The 17,079-nt window shown below is 40.7% G+C and overlaps 2 protein-coding genes across 5 annotated transcripts in view; one reads left to right on the top strand and one right to left on the bottom strand.

Moving 5' to 3' along the window:
• The window catches only part of LOC100124138 (unconventional myosin-XV), a 65,784-nt gene extending 64,672 nt beyond the window's left edge, over positions 1-1,112 (top strand). For both annotated transcript variants that reach the window (XM_016990081.2, XM_016990080.2), the window contains exon 34: positions 78-1,112. In XM_016990081.2, the coding sequence (XP_016845570.1) occupies positions 78-311 (234 nt within the window). In that variant the 3' untranslated portion in view covers positions 312-1,112. The remainder of the gene's footprint in view (positions 1-77) is intronic.
• LOC100679975 lies at positions 880-16,338 on the bottom strand. Of its 3 annotated transcripts, XM_008217567.4 has the most exons (10): positions 16,000-16,338; positions 15,563-15,704; positions 14,381-15,500; positions 9,623-9,844; positions 9,090-9,216; positions 7,773-7,870; positions 4,999-5,221; positions 3,664-3,902; positions 3,275-3,474; positions 880-2,533 (listed from the first exon to the last, which is right to left on the bottom strand). In XM_008217567.4, exons 4-10 carry the CDS (start codon positions 9,659-9,661, stop codon positions 2,137-2,139), a joined length of 1,323 nt encoding a protein of 440 aa, XP_008215789.1. In that variant the 5' UTR covers positions 9,662-9,844; positions 14,381-15,500; positions 15,563-15,704; positions 16,000-16,338; the 3' UTR covers positions 880-2,136. The 3 variants fall into 3 exon arrangements, with proteins under 3 accessions (XP_008215789.1, XP_003424575.2, XP_031788187.1); XM_003424527.5 differs by lacking the exons at positions 14,381-15,500; positions 15,563-15,704; positions 16,000-16,338 and adding an exon at positions 10,357-10,508; XM_031932327.2 differs by lacking the exons at positions 14,381-15,500; positions 15,563-15,704; positions 16,000-16,338 and adding an exon at positions 10,357-10,508 and having other exon boundaries at positions 880-2,474.
• Positions 16,339-17,079: the final 741 nt, after the last annotated feature.

Raw genomic sequence — 17,079 nt, 5'->3', positions numbered from 1 at the left:
ACTTGTGATCTACAGTCTTGACTCGCGATACTCCCCATAAAACCGACGCTAATCGAATTCCTAATCAACGATTACAGGAAACACTGTACCATTACCCTTACTCCGAGGTAATATCGACGCGCAAGGTCAAGTCCGAGGAGGGCACCCTATACCTGGACATGAAGTGCGGCAACCTGATGCAGCAGCGTATCACGAGGCTGCAAACCGAGCAGGCTCACGAGATATCGCGTCTGATACGCCAGTACATCACGATGGAACAGAGGTCGACCAACAATCAGGGCGTGCCGCCGATTGGCTTCACCATGCGATAGATCGACGTCCTTCGCGCGATCTATAGGAATGCAAGGACGACGTTGTTTGTTGTTTGAAAACAGAAGAAAATGCTCAAATCAATCGAATTTTATCGGTTTATCATAATATTACACGCACACACACACACACACACACTCAATGTAAATACGCGTAGTAACGATTAGTTAACGAAGCAAAGGTCTTTTTCAATTTTTCTTTTTGTATTTTGTAATTAGCTAAGAGCTATACTCTGAAGGGCGAATCAGCGGGTTGGGCGTGAGAGACTGTAGCGCTGATTCGCCGCGGATGGCGAAAGACTTTTTTGTATTTTGTTGTCGCGTATGTGTCTTCCAAGGATGGCGAGAATTAGAGAGAGAGCTAAGAATGATGATGCGAGGAAGATTATATAGGATTTTTTTATAATGGAAATTATACATATGAGATGGATTTATATAATATTGTGGCTTCGCGTGGATTTTCGCGCGAATTCGAGCGGTATTGTTTTCTTTTTCAAAATAGAAGTTGATACGTACGAGACTTTATTATTTATAAATATATATATTAACATATATAAAGTGCAACGGAAAATGATTGTACACTATTGTTTCATTTTATTATGGTACAATTTACATGGAAACATGAGAGAAGTTACACTAATCATATCGATTTAATTGTCTTATTAATGAACAAAACTAACCGTTTTGCGATTGTTATTTCTGATTATTAACACTGTATTACATGCGCATATAAGTGTAGTGATGCGAGGAGGAGGCGGCGAATCGACGTTGAAAGTTTGTATTAAAAAAATTGATATTTTAAAATGTTGCTGTTTTCATTATGTCGAACCTTCTTTATTCTTAACGTATGTGCCTAAATAACGCAGCGTCATTCAACGACAGAATACATTCTTTCTGGTTGAATGGGTTAAGTAAAACACAACAATACACGTTAATTCTAAGATATTTAAAAAGAACTATACATATTTTTATCCAGAAATTGATTGACATTGGTTGATAAAAAATATACAGTCTATAGTTTCTTTTGTTGCAACATTCAGTACTTATTCACTCATATGCAGATAACGAAGAATACAATATTACTGTATTTTATACATACTATATTTTACACAACTTTTATGCATAAAAATATTTTTTTTGTGATGCAATCACAGAACAACCAAACAATAATAATACAAAAATAAAAACAAGTATCAAAGACTAACTTTTTGGAACTTAAAATTTACGCACTCACTTTGAGCATAATTTTAGTTACTTAAAATGAAGAAATGTTTCTTCAGCATGTGCAGAACAAGATTTTTCGAGGTCATAAGCCAACCGACTTTCATTCTAAGCATGAGAGGTATATAACAGTAGACGTTAAGCCATTATATAAAAGAGTAAGAGTTATAAAAAGTAGAGCAAGTATACATAACTATTCTTTGTCTCGCACAACAGTAATTCAGAAATATGCGATCGAAGAATTTTAATATGAATACACAACATTGTTAATTAAGTCAAAATTGTACACAGTTATACAAAAAATATAAGTAAATAACGTGGACGTTGCTTTGATGCTGATCGGAATAATATAGAAATACCGCAAATTTTGAAAATACATTAATATTAGATAATTAGATTTGGCAGTCCGTGAATTCTATAAATAAACGTTCATAGAATCGTACACATAGTTCACTTGAATCCAAGTTCAAGCATGTGCTTAAATATTTGGTTTGAAATAATTTCTCTAGATAATTATGAAATCTGAAATGAACCAGTTCATCACAGCCCAATCCCAGATTCCAAAATTATCGTCTCATTAAGTCGTGGCGTAAAATGCAAGATTCGTTCAAGGAGTTTTAGGCTTGAGGTTCTGCGGCCAGTTGCTGGACATGTGTCTGACATATCCGGGATCGTTGGGAGTGACCGGAGCTCCAACCATTATCGTCGCCGTACTGGTCTTCCTATCAGCGCCGGTAGTTTGCGTAGCCGCGCTCGTTGTAGTTGTAGTCATCGTCGACGTTCTCAGCGCGTCGAAAGACTCCTCCAACATCTCGATCTCGTCCCGTGTGCCTCGATGCTGCCGGCGCTGCTGTCCTGGGTGATCCTCGTCCATCTCCTGAGGCCGATAGCCGCGCGAACGACGCGGATCGGAGAAGGACACGTCGCGCTGCCTCTTTAAGATTCCTGGGGAAGAGCCGCGCATTCGCGTCGGAACGTTGTCATACTGACTTGAATCGGAATACCTGCAAGCAATCTTTGCCCCTGCATGTCGGCGATGTACGGGCCGGAAAAAATCGGGTAGAAGGTACTGACACTCTATGCTCATGATGTTGATTGTTTCTGACGGAAAGTGACGTCGTCGTGCTATATAGATGAGAACGATTCTGTTCGGTTCTTTGCACCGATTTCTCTTGCAGAATCAGTTTACTCATGTATAAATTGAACGTGAGATAAGAGAAAAAAAATTGGTGTGCGAAGAAGTTGAAGGAAAGTTAAAGCGTTTGTAATGCTCGTAATGAGCATGAGATTTGCAAAATGCATCAAGGTAACTCTGTACGTGAATCAATAATACAAAAGTAATCGATCTTGATATTATAATGATAAATCAAATGACGTCGTTACAAACATAGATGGATATTCTCATACTGGCAGTAAAACTCTCAATTGTTATTTACATTTGTATTTTACACAAATTGTTACAGTTTACAGAAAATAACTTTTAAACAACTCTGTTCATTTATATACTGCACACAAAAATAATTAATCGCAAACAATTCCTTCAACAACATTTCCTGGAGACTTGCACATCCAAAATATCACTATGTCTATTGTAGCAAAAATAAGAAACACGTGCGTGTCACTAAGAGTGCTTCTACCAGACTTTTTGCATCAAAGCGTGAGCGAAAGCGTTTTTACCCCAAGGCCACTAAAGAACGAATTCGTTAACAAAAACCAAACCACCTGAAGGTCCACCCTAAACTTGCCTGTAATTATCGTATCCCCGCTCGTCATCGCGATCGACTCGCATAATCTTGACGCCAGGATTCATGACCTTGGCGAAAACCGGCGTGTCTCCATTCGTCGGGAAAGGCGGAGCGTCGTCCACTTCGTCAACCGGCCTCTGGTACACGTCGTCGTTTCGATAGTAGCCGTTTATTTTCCTCGGCATATCGTCGCGATCTCTCTGAAATGCGTCAAGGTAAACAATGTCAGTTACGTGCGATTCTAATACCTTAATTAGGATAATAGTAATCATGCTAGTTATTATATAATCATGTATACTTAAAAGACGTAGGTTATATTTTCCTGAAAGTTAGCATGAAGATGAGTCAAGAAAATTCATTGTAAAACTGGAATACTGTATATTACTTACCATCGGTTTCCCTCGCGCACCCCTTCCGTTCTCGATATTCTGCGCGTACTCGCGCATCTGTCGTTCAGCTCTCTCGAGCCTGTGCTCCCTGTCGTCGCGATCATCATCCTCGACTACCGAGTCGTTCATGCTGTTGCGCTTCTCCGTCATCTCGGGCGTCGGCGATCGCCAGGTCGACACTTTCTTGTTGGGCTCCTTCTCGTTTATCGTCATCGTTGTCGTCGTCACGTATTGCTTGGCTGCGAACAAAAAACGAGCCCGCGATATGTGCAACTCGGCGCTTCGCTCCTCCTTCGCTCTTTGATTTTGTTAATAATGCGTGGCTGCGTTTGTTATCATAATATAGGCAGGTATACAACACTTAGATGAATGGCTTGCACATTTCAATGAGTATATTCTTCGTCTTCGTAAAAGTGAAACTCTCCAAGTGGTATGAATCGATAAGTGTGAAAACAAGTTGACTCAAGAAATGAATCAGTTGACTACTTTTTTTGAAACTCCGTTATAAGTACATAAGATTCCGTAATAAATGCACTTTTTGTATTTCTCAGTATACGGATTTTAAAGACAGACTATCGCGCTTCTTTTTTCGAAATGCATTAGTCATATGTTAACGTATACTATTGTCTCATTACTTCACGCGAAACGCGTTTAATCTTTGACTCACTTTTAATAATTTTCTGCTTTACGAAGCGAGTTAATTTGAATTGGAACGACGTTTGCACTGAGCTATTGAGTGTGCTTTTAACGTTGCAATATTCATTAGTGAATGAAAAATTGATCACGTATCAACTACTGAAGATCAGATAAAATAATAAAGCAACACATTTTTCGACAGTTTAAGCTAGTGCACAAGCTTTGCGTGTCTTGAACGTTTTACAAGTACACTCTGTGCAGAAAATCGCGTGGCTACATAGGCTTGCCACAGACGCGAAACAAACATACATTTTTGGAACATATTACGTGCAAAGCTATTTTTAAATCTAAAAAAGATGACGTTACACGCGAAGATTACGTAGATTCGAAGAGCCAAATTATGAATTTTGAATTCGAACGAATGAAGGAAACAAATTTTGAACAAAAAATCGTGAATTTTGATGCACAAGATATAATCTTTAATGAAAATCCATCACAATCTTTACAGATTTTTTCCTTAAAACTTATGGTTAATCGCGATAATGCCAATTGGGTATAATTTTGAAACACAAAATACAGACACATAAACGTATGTACACTATACTAGAAAAAGTAAAATCTATACACTTAGCAGCAGTATATAATTGCTGTATTATCATCTGCTCTTACATAAAAACATTCGCAGACTCTACGACAGACCTTGTTCTTTGCTGGAGATCGTCTGGGTTCCGTCGTGCTTCTTCTTGCCGACAACGGGGCTCATGAGCATGTCCGCGATAAAGACCATGGCTGTGACGAGACACAGCGTGCCCAGGACCGCGGCGTTGTCGATCAGATCATTGGGTACACTGTCGATCGAGGCCATCGAGAGTGCCCCCACTATACCGAACAGGATCACGCCCAGACCCAACAGGCACCGTTCCTTCGAAATAATTTAACATTTAAGGCTGTATACTTTAGAAATGGGCCTAGTTGTCGTCTGATCAGAACGACTGTTACTACTTGACTGAAAATGATGCATTATAAATCGCAAAATGATACACAATATAGGTGTGATAGAGCAATTACAACTTTACTACGGCACAACGCATGCAATAAATTGAATTTTATTTCCCGGAATCGATAACCATTTTTGTAGCCTCTCAATGAAATTGACGCTATCACGAAACACATGGAAGCAATAAATCGAATGCAGGGTCAGATAAATTTGATTTCTTCAACGCTGAATCTTAAATAGAATACATGCGTTAATTTTAACAGAGCAAAAACCATTTCCAGTCGCATTAACTTCACTCAGCGGACTTAAAAATAGGAATTACATTTACTCCTTTTTAATGATATCTCTAACTACGCATAATTTCAGCCACTTTGCATCCAACAAAAAAAAAACATCAAAGGAGTTGCGCCAATTTTCCCTTAACGATCGGCAATATTTTTCCAGCTTATAATGCATGCTCGTACATGCGCGCATAATATATCAAATAAAAGTTTATAATCGAGAGTTTCATAAGGAATTAGTCACACTCGTAATTACCCGACCGAAAAAGGCTCGGCTCACGCACAAAAATAGCCTATTGTCTAGAAAACCTGCGTGAGCTGCGACAAAGCATCCGCGCGTATACACCTATAAACGCGCTCTCACGTCTTTTCCGCGCGAGGAAGCTCGCCTATGTCCAAAGAAATTTGATTCCTGTCTGCGCGACTCGCGCGTAAATACGAGTCCTTCGCACGGTAACTAGAAGAAGAAAAAAAGGATAGTCGAGATATACGGCAGAAAAAGAAAGACGGGCGTGATCGCGAGCGCCCGGAGAATAATAATCGTGTGTCGGTTTATGAGTCATTAAAATAGCGCCGCCGCAAAACAACGTACACACGCGTTACACATATCCCCATAAGCAAGCGCGAGCGTAATGGAGCTGCACAACAGACGCGTGAGGCCGGGCCCAATATAATCGCGACAGCATTGCGTGCCTCTGGATACCCGTACACACATGCAGCTGCGGTAGTGGTACACGCGTCTGTGTGTGTCTGTGACACTCGTTACGCCCGCGAGGATAGCTCAGCCCGGTTTATAAGACACACGGCCGAGGATGGAAAAAAAAGTGAAAAGCGCGGGAGGGGAAAAAGGACTCTCGCGACCTTGTCTATCCGCTCAATGTCAGGCGGTATGTGTACGTATAGTTATACATAAGCGCATGGATTACGTCGCGTAAGTTCTCACGCTTAGGATGCTGCGGGCGAGAGCGACCCATTTTCGCTCGCGAGTCTACGATGCTTATAAGTTATTCATGGTTCACGTGTGCGAGCTTCTCATCGTATTTTTTTTTCGTCGCTCATGTTGTGCATTTCTTGTCGGCGGTGTTTGTATGCGCGCGCCGCGCGCTTTAACTCGACAGATTTATATTTGCATCTGAAACGCGCTGACGTTATATGTTCACGGCGGACTTTCGGCTACGGAGTGGACATGAGCAATTGACTTGCCTTTGTTTACCGACCCTATGGGTGTTTGTCTTCTTGATTTAGTAACTTTAGCGATTTTCTCGAGAGGTAGAGAGAGAGAGAGAGAGAGAGAGAGAGAGAGAGAGAGAGAGAGAGAGAGAGAGAGAGAGAGAGAGAGGCTTTGCAACAGAGGATATCCGACTATTTGGTTTAAAATATATAACACTTCAGACCAGTCAAGCATTTCTTATCGAAGCGAGAACTGCTTAGCTGTAATAGGCGAACAGAATATAAGCCCTCCGATGCAATGATTATATGCGCGCAATAAATCGTATGAATTCCATTCGAATGACTTGACCGGGAGAATTTTCCTTCCAGCTTCTCAGACTTATTTTCCGCGTAAATAATCGAACGAGTTTTACAACGGGCATCACTTTGTCGTGATAAAAGAAGCAAATCTTGATTTAAACAAAAAAAGGACAAGAAGAAATTTCAACGTATATTGCTAAAGAGCCAAGCGCACTCGAACTGGCGTTGCGCAAACACGCTGTATATAACTAATTCTAAAACATACGCGACTGCTATGTGAAATTTTTTGACTGAATGAAGAAAAAGAAACTTGTAAGTTTACGCACGTTTTGTGTGAGCGAGCCTTAATGAATGTAATCCTGCATGTACTTATTTGAATGTTTCATGCTATACTTGCTAAACAACGCTAATGAATTATGGCATTGCATACACCCGCTCTGGGGATTTCATATCATACTCCTTGAATTCGGTATTTTTCATAAGTTTCCAAAACACACCCATATCCCATAGAGCACTAACTTGAGCGCAAAAGTATTCAGTCTAATGCATCTACATATAGGCGAGGCTGCAACTACGTGCTCGAGGCGGGGCAGGAAAGAATGAATCAGGTTCGCGAAGAAACGATTCTAGCCTAGGTCGACGCGTTTAATCGCTTCAGCTATTTATTATAACGAAGCAACTAACGCGAAAGAAACGAGTAGATATTCGCGTTGTCGTATCATTACCGTCACTCGGCCCCTGAGCTCCCCACTGGCGGCTGCGATGAGCAGACCTGCGGTTACGATGATGTAGCCTCCACAAGTCGCTGTCGCAAGAGCGGCACCTGTGAACACACATGCGCGTTTGTCGTTTGTTTGTCACGGAACGATTTCGCTGCTGCTGCTTCGTTATATGGGTGTACTTTTTTTCTGTACAATAATGCAAGGGATTGAGCTACGAGTGAAGGTGGAGCCTTTTCAAAGAGATGGGAGAGGTTTTTCAAATTGGTTAAGATCTATGAGTCGTTTATCAACTTTCGTTTCGGTGATTGTGAGGTGTAAGGAGAACGTCGCGCTGCTTTGTTTGTCGTGTGTTTGTACGTTCGAGACAATGGAACACTTTAAAGTTTGGTCGGTTGTTTTGGCAACTGCTGTCGTTTTCATCGAGTGAATGCATTATCAGGATGAGCGTTAAGATATATTTTCACTCTTGCGGAATGTTGCGTGCATTGAAGCGATAGGATAATGCTGCGTAATGACGAGCGGTAAACGTTTCTAATAATACGGATAGGAAAATAGTAGCTTCCTGCTGAAACGGACGACTTAAAATTGGATCTTTTGTTAAGGTAGTTCACCGACTGCAGTGGTGCTCAATTAGAGTTTTTATTATAAAATTCCTTTTTTACGATATTTTACAGTGTTATCTAATGTCAAAACCTTACAATTTATAGTATGAAACATTAGAATGATGATATAAATTGTTTAGAGTATAAAATACTCTCAAAACTTGTACGAGAGAGGAACACTGCGTACCTATATAGATATACTGATAGCATGGGATGAAAACTTTGAATTGTTGTATTTTAAAAAAAGCCTCGTTTGCCCTTTCCAACTTTTTCTCCATGATTTGTATTGGTATTTTACATCATAAGCTAGTTTTTAAAAAATATTCTAAGAAAACTCGCTTTGCAATTCAACTAAATATCCTCAAAATTCGGACTCAGTATAGGCTTCCCATGATAAAATACAAAATTTCAAGGTTCAATATCTCAAAAAATAATCGCTTGGGGGGTAAAAAAATGCCACGTTGTGGAGGACACTTAATTGAACATGTAAACAAAGTTTGAGCGATATCCTAAGAAAATAAATATTCCGGTGAACTACCTTAAATTATTCTATCGCAGTTAATGAAACAATACTTGAATTAGGCTGAACTGTCAGAGATCGTAACAACTTTAAAAAACCAAAGCATTTTCGAAAAAAAGTAAACAAAAAAGGTGTGAACGGGCATCAATGCAGCAATCGTTTTCATAAACTATATAATCGATTTGTTTATATGCTTACCAATTGAACCCCAGGTAACATTGTTTAAAAGAGACCACTCAAGACTTCTATTACGCAGGTAATGGAAGACTCTTCTGCTTTCATCGTCCGTCACCCTCAAAGCGACGACGCACGCGATACACAGAAGCTACATTGCGAAAGTAAAGCTCGCTATTAATGAATTTCAACTAGTTTTTGGAGGCTTTTCGTCAAGTCTTGCGATAGTTAAATACTCTCTTTACCATTGCAAACAAATGAGAAAGTCGAAAGAAATAATTTCAAATAATCATTGATGTGTGAAATTGAAACTAATAAGTAAAGAGTAGAATTTCAGAAATTGATTCGATTCAGTACAACAGCAAAAAATTATCAAAAATTCTAATAATTTATTAATCTAATCATAAAACTGTTTGTATTAACGAAATTCACGAACTGCATATCTCATTTAATTAAAAACAAAGACTCCACATAAGATAATTTACTCTTTTCGCAAAACTGCACTTTTGCCTTTCAGAGCATAACAATTCTCCTGCGCACAAAATATTAACACTTACCAGCTCGATTACCCTAATACACACTTTTCGGTTCCACATGATTTCACAGCGAGAGCAGCGGCAGCATGCACGGGACTCTAATCAAAAGAAGGCCGAGCGCGATTTCAAACGAAAGCAAGCAGCACAACAACCATTGATTCGCAGCTATTCCTCGTCGTTTTTACTTCCATCGGGACGCGTACAAACAATTATTCTCATCCGAACATTGTTTTTAACCACACTCTTGAAAAAAAATATAAAGATAAAAGTAGAGCATCAATGTAGCACTTTCTTATTTACTTTTTTCAAGCGAATACACATTGGCTTTTGATAAATCAATCAGTGAGTGAATCGGTAGAAAAACTGTCTAAATTTAACAGTTAGTTAACTTTAGAATTCTAAAGAAAAACAAGAAAAAATTCGCTTAGTGCAGGATAATTTTTAATGAATTTGATTTCTAAAAATGCTTCTATAAGTAGTCTTTCATAACAATTTACATAATATTTTAATGCAAGGAAACTGACTGTACGCTTCAATCAAATCGTATACACTTACTTGCATTCCATTGAAAAAAATTAATTCTTCTAATATTGTAAAAAGCAAAGCTAAAAATCTTCAACTGTAATTCTTTGTCAATACGCATTTAGCAAATAGAAAAAAATTGTCTCCGTGATGCTCAAGAAATAGACAAAAATTCTTATCACTGCACGCAAAAGAAAGGAAAATCAAACTAGTTCACTCACTGACCGACTTACCTTAGCTCAGAACTATTCAGCAATTGCAGAACGAAAAACATAAAGCAGAAACGGATGCACAGCGAGCGGTCTGCAGAGCGCGAATCACATAGACACCGGACGACGAACGAACGACGACTGAACTCTGCGCGTTGGCAGGACAGAGATAAAGGGGGCCTCAGCCGCGGCGCGGCTCGGCTCTCTGCACGGATTGTGTCACGTAATGAGACCTGCATATACACACACGTATAGCGCGTGTATCTCCCGCCAAGCGAGCCAAGACAATGCCATTATCGCGCGAGGTTAGTATAGGTTAGAAGAATCCTCGCGATGTGCGTGGGAGAGCTATAGGTGTAGAGCCTCGAGCTGTCGGCTTTATGGAAAAACGCATCGACCGAGCACTTTGTCGTACATCACCAAGAAATCCTTTGCTGCGCTTTGCTATCGAGTTATAAGCTGTTAGGTATGATAGTCGTAAAATGTATGCAAAAATCTACCCGAAAAGATTGAAGTTGAAAGTACAAACAAAATATTAAAATAGTATATATAAAAAAAGTCAAATTTTGATATGAAAAAGGAACAAACTGTTGAATAAGTTTTAGTAAAAAAGGGCAAAATTTGATGTAAAAAAAAAAGTACAAACGTAATATCAGGGAAGATGTGCCCAGTATAGAACTAATTAGCGAATTTAACTATAACTTTCGATTAGGGTCATAAAAGTTGCTCAAACTGGAGGATTTGCTTGCTGTTATAGGGACATCTAAATGGTAGTTTTCTAAATGGTGGTTCTGTGCGGTAAGGCCATTAATATTGCAAAATAACCAAATGGGAAGACAAAACCGTAAAAGCTAATTTTTTTGGATATCAAAAAAGTGTCGCCTGTATGGAACACCATTGATATTTATAAAAATTGCGATAAGTGTACATTGTAAACATCTGATAACCATTGAGCCGGTTTACCTTTGTTTGCCCTCGATTTTATCCATATTTTCGAAATTTATTGAAATCGATCGCAGTTTCTCTTCAGCATTTCCTTAAGGTAAGAGATTGACGGTTTAAAAATTGCTAAAAAAGGTTCCATATTGGGAAAAAGGGCGAGTATGACTTTTAAAAGGTCAAAAACTTCTAACTTACCGGGGGCGAGGGCCGTAATCTCGCGTCAAAGGCCGGGAACTGATAGAGTCCCATGCTGGGCACTGCCCTGCGCTAGGCGCATCTCTCCTCAATTACTTTTTATATTAAAAATAGCCAGAATTATATATACGAAAGGGACATGCAAAAATATTAACAGATTTTGTTTAAAAAAGCCACAATCGGGTATAAAAAATTCGATATAGAAAAAGTAAAAGCAAAATATTATAGTATCGTACCTTACGACACGGCGTGTATAAGATCCCGAGCGTAGCTACACTGAAAAAAAACAGTCGTTTCTGCTGTAAAGTCCGGTAGTTTTAACCGTTCTGCCACCCTAACGACTGTTCAGTAAGAACAACGGTGTGCCACTGGTAGTTTTGGCGAGTCGCGACTCGTAAAATTGGTCGCTTACGCGGGACACCAGCAAAAACTACCGAACTGATTCTTTAAAACTGCTGAACTCTACGGTAATCTTGGCGAGTCTTCGTACAATGACGGATTACTGGTGCGAGTTCAGTTAAAATGGCTGTGATTTTTTTTCAGTAAAGTGCGCTTAATGATGTGCCACGAAGAACGACTTTGGCACGTGTATCGTACATTGTTTTATAGCACTGACTAGCATAAATCCGCTGTCACGCCTATTCGTGGCATTAGCAGTCCTTTTTTCCACCGTGCGGTTAGCGCCCGAGCATAACGAGGGCGATATGCACGGTGCAATAAAGGACTACTTATGCCACGGATAGGCATGACATAATAGTATATTACGACACTAGTGCGGTAAAGTAGTTTCACCTTCGGGAGGACAATATCGCCCGAGCGAAGCGAGGGTGAAATCCCTTTACTCCCCTAGTATCGTACGATATTTCATGGCACAATGTGCGTAAACCGAGATTTAGCAAGTGCATTTTAAGTACAAGCGTGGCATAAATCGAGGTTTACGCTACGGCGTGTCATAAATGCGGATTTATGACACGAGGTGCTACAAAATAAGTATTTTGAATGAAGTTGAAGTTTGCACGGTTGCATATGCAACAAATTCGTAAATTTGAAAATCGTTCCAAATTCAATTGTAAACGCCTTGAATGTAAAAAATAGCATTGGAAAACATGATTGCAACATAAAGAACTATGGAACAACCCTCAAATCAACAATAAATAGGGGTTGGAACACTTCAAGACCATTAGCCCATGCCATTTCAGCTTATATGACGTGTAACATTTTTATTAAGCTAAGTCACTGGATTTTTATGACGGATTATTGTTTTAATCGATAATATAAACCCCAGAAAAAATTGTATTAAGATGCGAGGTGAGGAAGCCTTTCAAAATGGCGGCCGAAAGTCCGTTGCGTATGTCATTTCGGCTTATATGACGTGTTAAATTTGTACGAATGTGTGTCACTGGATTTTTATGGCAGATTATTGTTTAAATATATATCAGACATGCTCAAAACAAATTTTATAAAGATCCGAGGTGAGGAAGCCTTTCAAAATGGCGGCCGAAAGTCCGTTGCGCATGTCATTTCGGCTTATATGACGTGTAACATTTTTATTAATGTGAGTCACTGGATTTTTATGACAGATTATTGTTTAAATATACATCAGACATCCTCAAAATATGACACGTCATATAAGCCGAAATGACATACGCAACGGACTTTCAGCCGACATTTTGAAAGGCTTCCTCACCTCGCATCTTAATACAATTTTTTCTGGAGTGTATATTATCGATTAAAACAATAATCCGTCTTAAAAATCCAGTGACTTGCATTAATGAACATTTTATTCGACAATAAAGCTGAAATGGCATGGGCTAATGGTCTTGAAGTATTCCAACCCCTATTTATTGTTGATTTGAGGGGTGTTCCATAGTTTTTTTATGTTGCAATTATGTTTTCCAATGCTATTTTTTACATTCAAGGCGTTTACAATTGAATTTGGAACGACTTCCGAATTTACGAATTCGTTGCACATGCAACGGTGCAAATTTCAACTTCATTATTTTGAAGGGAAATGTAAACATATTATAATATATTACTATACAAGTGGTATAAATAGTCCATTACGGCACGGCGTGTATTAGCACCCGAGCGTAGCGACGGCGATCAGCACGGTGCAATAATGGACTATTATAGAACAGTGTGGCTAAACTCCGCGTTAAGTAACGCCTATCTGTAATTTTATAGCACAGACTGCTAAAATCCGCAAGTCTCGCCTATTCGTGACTAAAGTAGTCCTTATTTGCACCATGAGGTTAGCGCACGAGCGAGCGAGTGTGATAAACACGGTGCAAATAAGGACTACTTTAGTCACGAATAGGCGAGACTTGCGGATTTTAGTAGTCTGTGCTATAAAATTTTATACGATACTCTTTTTTACACGGCGCAGTTAGCACCCGAGCGCAGCGAGGGCGCTAAGCGCCGTGTAAAACCGAACCATTTAAGTCGCACGTATCGTAATGTACTATTTATGCCATGGATAGGCGTGACATAGATGCGGATTTATGCCTCCCAATGCTATAAATAACGTTTTATTATAAATTTTTAACATAGGAAGTAATAATTTAATATTAGAAAGAAAGGCGTGTAATAGATTATTTAATTATACCCTGCATACGTTATTTAACACGTCATATCGGGACCAATATTAAGCCGTTTTTTCGATTTATTCGAAAATTGCCTATCGCAAGTATGGTCGGGGCAACTAACGCTAGCGAGACAATTCTAACTGTTTTTTATATTTCTCTACAATATGCATATTGCATAAATAGATACTAAATTTTAGGAATGTGTTGCAAAAAATGTCAAACTTTGTCAAAAAGAACAAGGCACAGTTATACATAAAAAGAAACAAAACGTTCCGTTGCAACAATGGCGGAATAAAATTAAAAATATTATATACGTAAAATCTTACCTATCACTTTTTTGATGAAGTACATTCAAACTTCCGGACGCTGCTCCGGTGCTTCGATCATCCTTCTTTGTAACGGTCGACTTTCGGATGATTTTCCGCAACAGGTATTGCTTGGCTCGGTCGTAGCACATCGCGATACGCGGGTTAAAATAAATGGCGGACGACAAAGAAAAATATTTAAACGATTTTTTATCAGAGATGAAATTCCTTCTTCGATGTTCTCTGTCCAGCGGCCAAGACGCGAATGAGCCCCCGCGAGCGTCCGAACATAAGTCTCGCTGTTTGCCGAACGATTCTTCCGACGGTTAACTCGCGAATGACTCCTCTAGTTGATCGCCACCTACCTTCCCAAACTCCCAATGCGCGAAAAATATAAATGGCTTCCGAAATATTAAAATAAGTCCCGCACTCTGCCTCGCCACCGCGACTTCGTCGAACCTTCCCCTACGACGCTTAACTCAGGAATGATTTTTAAGCAGGCGCCCCGCGCCGTACCTACCGCTCGAACTTTCGATATGAGAAAAAAATATGGCCTCCAAAAATTTTCGAAAAGTAGTCTCGCACTCGGCCTTCCGCGAAAAATATTCATAAAGAAAAAGTAAAACATCGAAGTATTGTATGAAAACGTCATAGTTTGATGAAAACAAAAATGGCCTCCGAAAGATTTCGAAACTACGTACCGCACTCGGCCCTCCGCGACGCCGAAACCTTTTCCGACGGTTGACCCGCGAATGATTTTCAGGCACTCGCCACGCTCTTACCTCTAGAATTTGGAGTGACAGAAATCCTACAAAAATCAGTCCCGCACACGGCCCTTCGCGACTTCACGACTTTGTTGATCCTTCCTCTCCGACTGCTCACTCGCGACTGATTTTTTTGCGGCCGCCGTACGTAGGTATCGCGAACTTTCGATATGAGAAAATAAAAATGGCCTCCGAAAATTCTAGAATATACGTTTCGCACACGACTTTCCGAGACTTTGCCGAACCTTCCCATCTGACCGTTCACTCGCGACTGATTTTCCGGCGGCCGCCAAACATATCTCGACCTTTCGATGTGCGAACAAAAAAATGGCGTCCGAAGATTTTCTAAAAAGCATTGTACACGACACTCTGTGACTCTGTAAAAGACGAACCATCCCTTATGACTAGCGAATGATTTTCAGACCGCCGCTGCACCTACCTCTCGAACGTCGAGCTTCTGCAGGCCTTCAGAATCAGTTCCATTGCACTCGGCCCTCAACGACTTCGCGACTCTGTCGAACCTTCCCCTTTGACGGTTGACTCGCGACTGATTTTCCGGCGGCCGCCGCACGTATCTCGAACTTTCGATATGAGAAAAAATATGGTCTCCGCAAATTTTCGAATAGTAATCACGCACTGAGCCTTCCACGAAAAATATTAACGAATTTTTTTTTTAAAAAGCCAATCATCGATATAGAAAAAGAAAAAGTAAAACATCGAAGTATTGTAGCAAAACGTCAAAGTTTTATGAAAACGTAAAATGGCCTCCGGAAGATTTCGAAACTACGTCCCTCGCAGTAGGCCCTTCGCGACTTCGCCGAACCTTTCCCTATAACGGTTCACTCGCGAATAATATTAGGTGGACGGCGCACCTACCTCTCAAACCTCCAAGCCTTCGAAAATTAGTCCTGCTGCACTCTGACCTCCGCGACGCCGAACCTTCCTTGACGGCGGTTGACCCGCGACTGATTTTCAAACTTCGAGTCTCCGAAAGCCTTCGAAAATCATCTCCGTGACTCTGCCGAACCTTCCCTTCTGACGGTTGACTCGCGAATGATTTTCCGCCGACCGCCGCTCACCAAACTCTCGAACTTTCGATGTGCGATAGCAAAAAACAAAATGGCCGCCAACGGTCAGTCACTTTAAAAAATGGTTTTAAATCTCGACTTTGAATTTCTACCCCGTTAGACGACCTTTCCTCGTCGATGGTTAACTCGCGAATGATTTTCCGCGCAAATACTGTCGCCGGCGAGTCCCGCACTCTGGCAACATAAGAAAACCGAAAAATCCCCAACCGCTCCCCCCGCCACCGCCGCCGCTTTTGTATTCTGACAAATGAGGATCTCACAATTAATGCACTAAGTAGATACTAGATCTCGATACGCGAATGTAACAAATAAAAATGGCCGCCACTTTCACGTTGTTGCTACTCTGCAACAATCGACAACTAACAAATGCACGTACACCTACCAAATACTGCCCGATATATGTATACGCCTGTATGTACCCGTACAAAAAACGAGCCTGTCCTCCTACCGTTTACACGATACAGATCATCAACAACACGATCCCGGAATCTCGCGCAACAATATCGAATCTCGTACTAAGTAGTGTAAACTGCGTGGCTTTACTTCCCGGTACTGGGCCCCCGTACGCCGCCGGACTGCAGCGGCGCCGATCTTGTTTGTTTTTCGGCGAACCACCGCTCGCGCACTGCTGATCGTCCACGTAAGTACATAGACGTCGCGAAAAGCTTGTCGCCCCCCGCCTCTCCCCACCAAGACCCCGAACTCATCCCTCGTTCTGATCGCTGCACGCGTGACGGCCGGCGCTGCAAACTGTCCGGCCGAGTGAGGGCTTTTCGACGAAGCAACTCTTCGAGGCTCACTTCCCTTCGAGCTGCCCTAGCGGTCAGAGCCTTTTCTCACTCTTTCGCGCTTCGCCAGCACGGACAGA

This window comes from Nasonia vitripennis, chromosome 5 (assembly GCF_009193385.2).
Source record: "Nasonia vitripennis strain AsymCx chromosome 5, Nvit_psr_1.1, whole genome shotgun sequence".
Lineage (NCBI taxonomy): Eukaryota > Metazoa > Arthropoda > Insecta > Hymenoptera > Pteromalidae > Nasonia > Nasonia vitripennis.
Note: the sequence above shows the minus strand (reverse complement) of the source record. Positions and strands in the feature narration are given on the sequence as shown.

Excerpts from the sequence above, each read along its gene's own strand:
- LOC100679975 (XM_008217567.4), bottom strand. The coding sequence starts at position 9,661 with ATGTGGAACCGAAAAGTGTGTATTAGGGTAATCGAGCTG. Across the intron at positions 5,222-7,772 it reads AGCTCAGGGGCCGAGTGACG|GAACGGTGCCTGTTGGGTCT; the intron begins GTAATGATACGA and ends ATTATTTCGAAG. Across the intron at positions 3,903-4,998 it reads GATCTCCAGCAAAGAACAAG|CCAAGCAATACGTGACGACG; the intron begins GTCTGTCGTAGA and ends TTTTGTTCGCAG.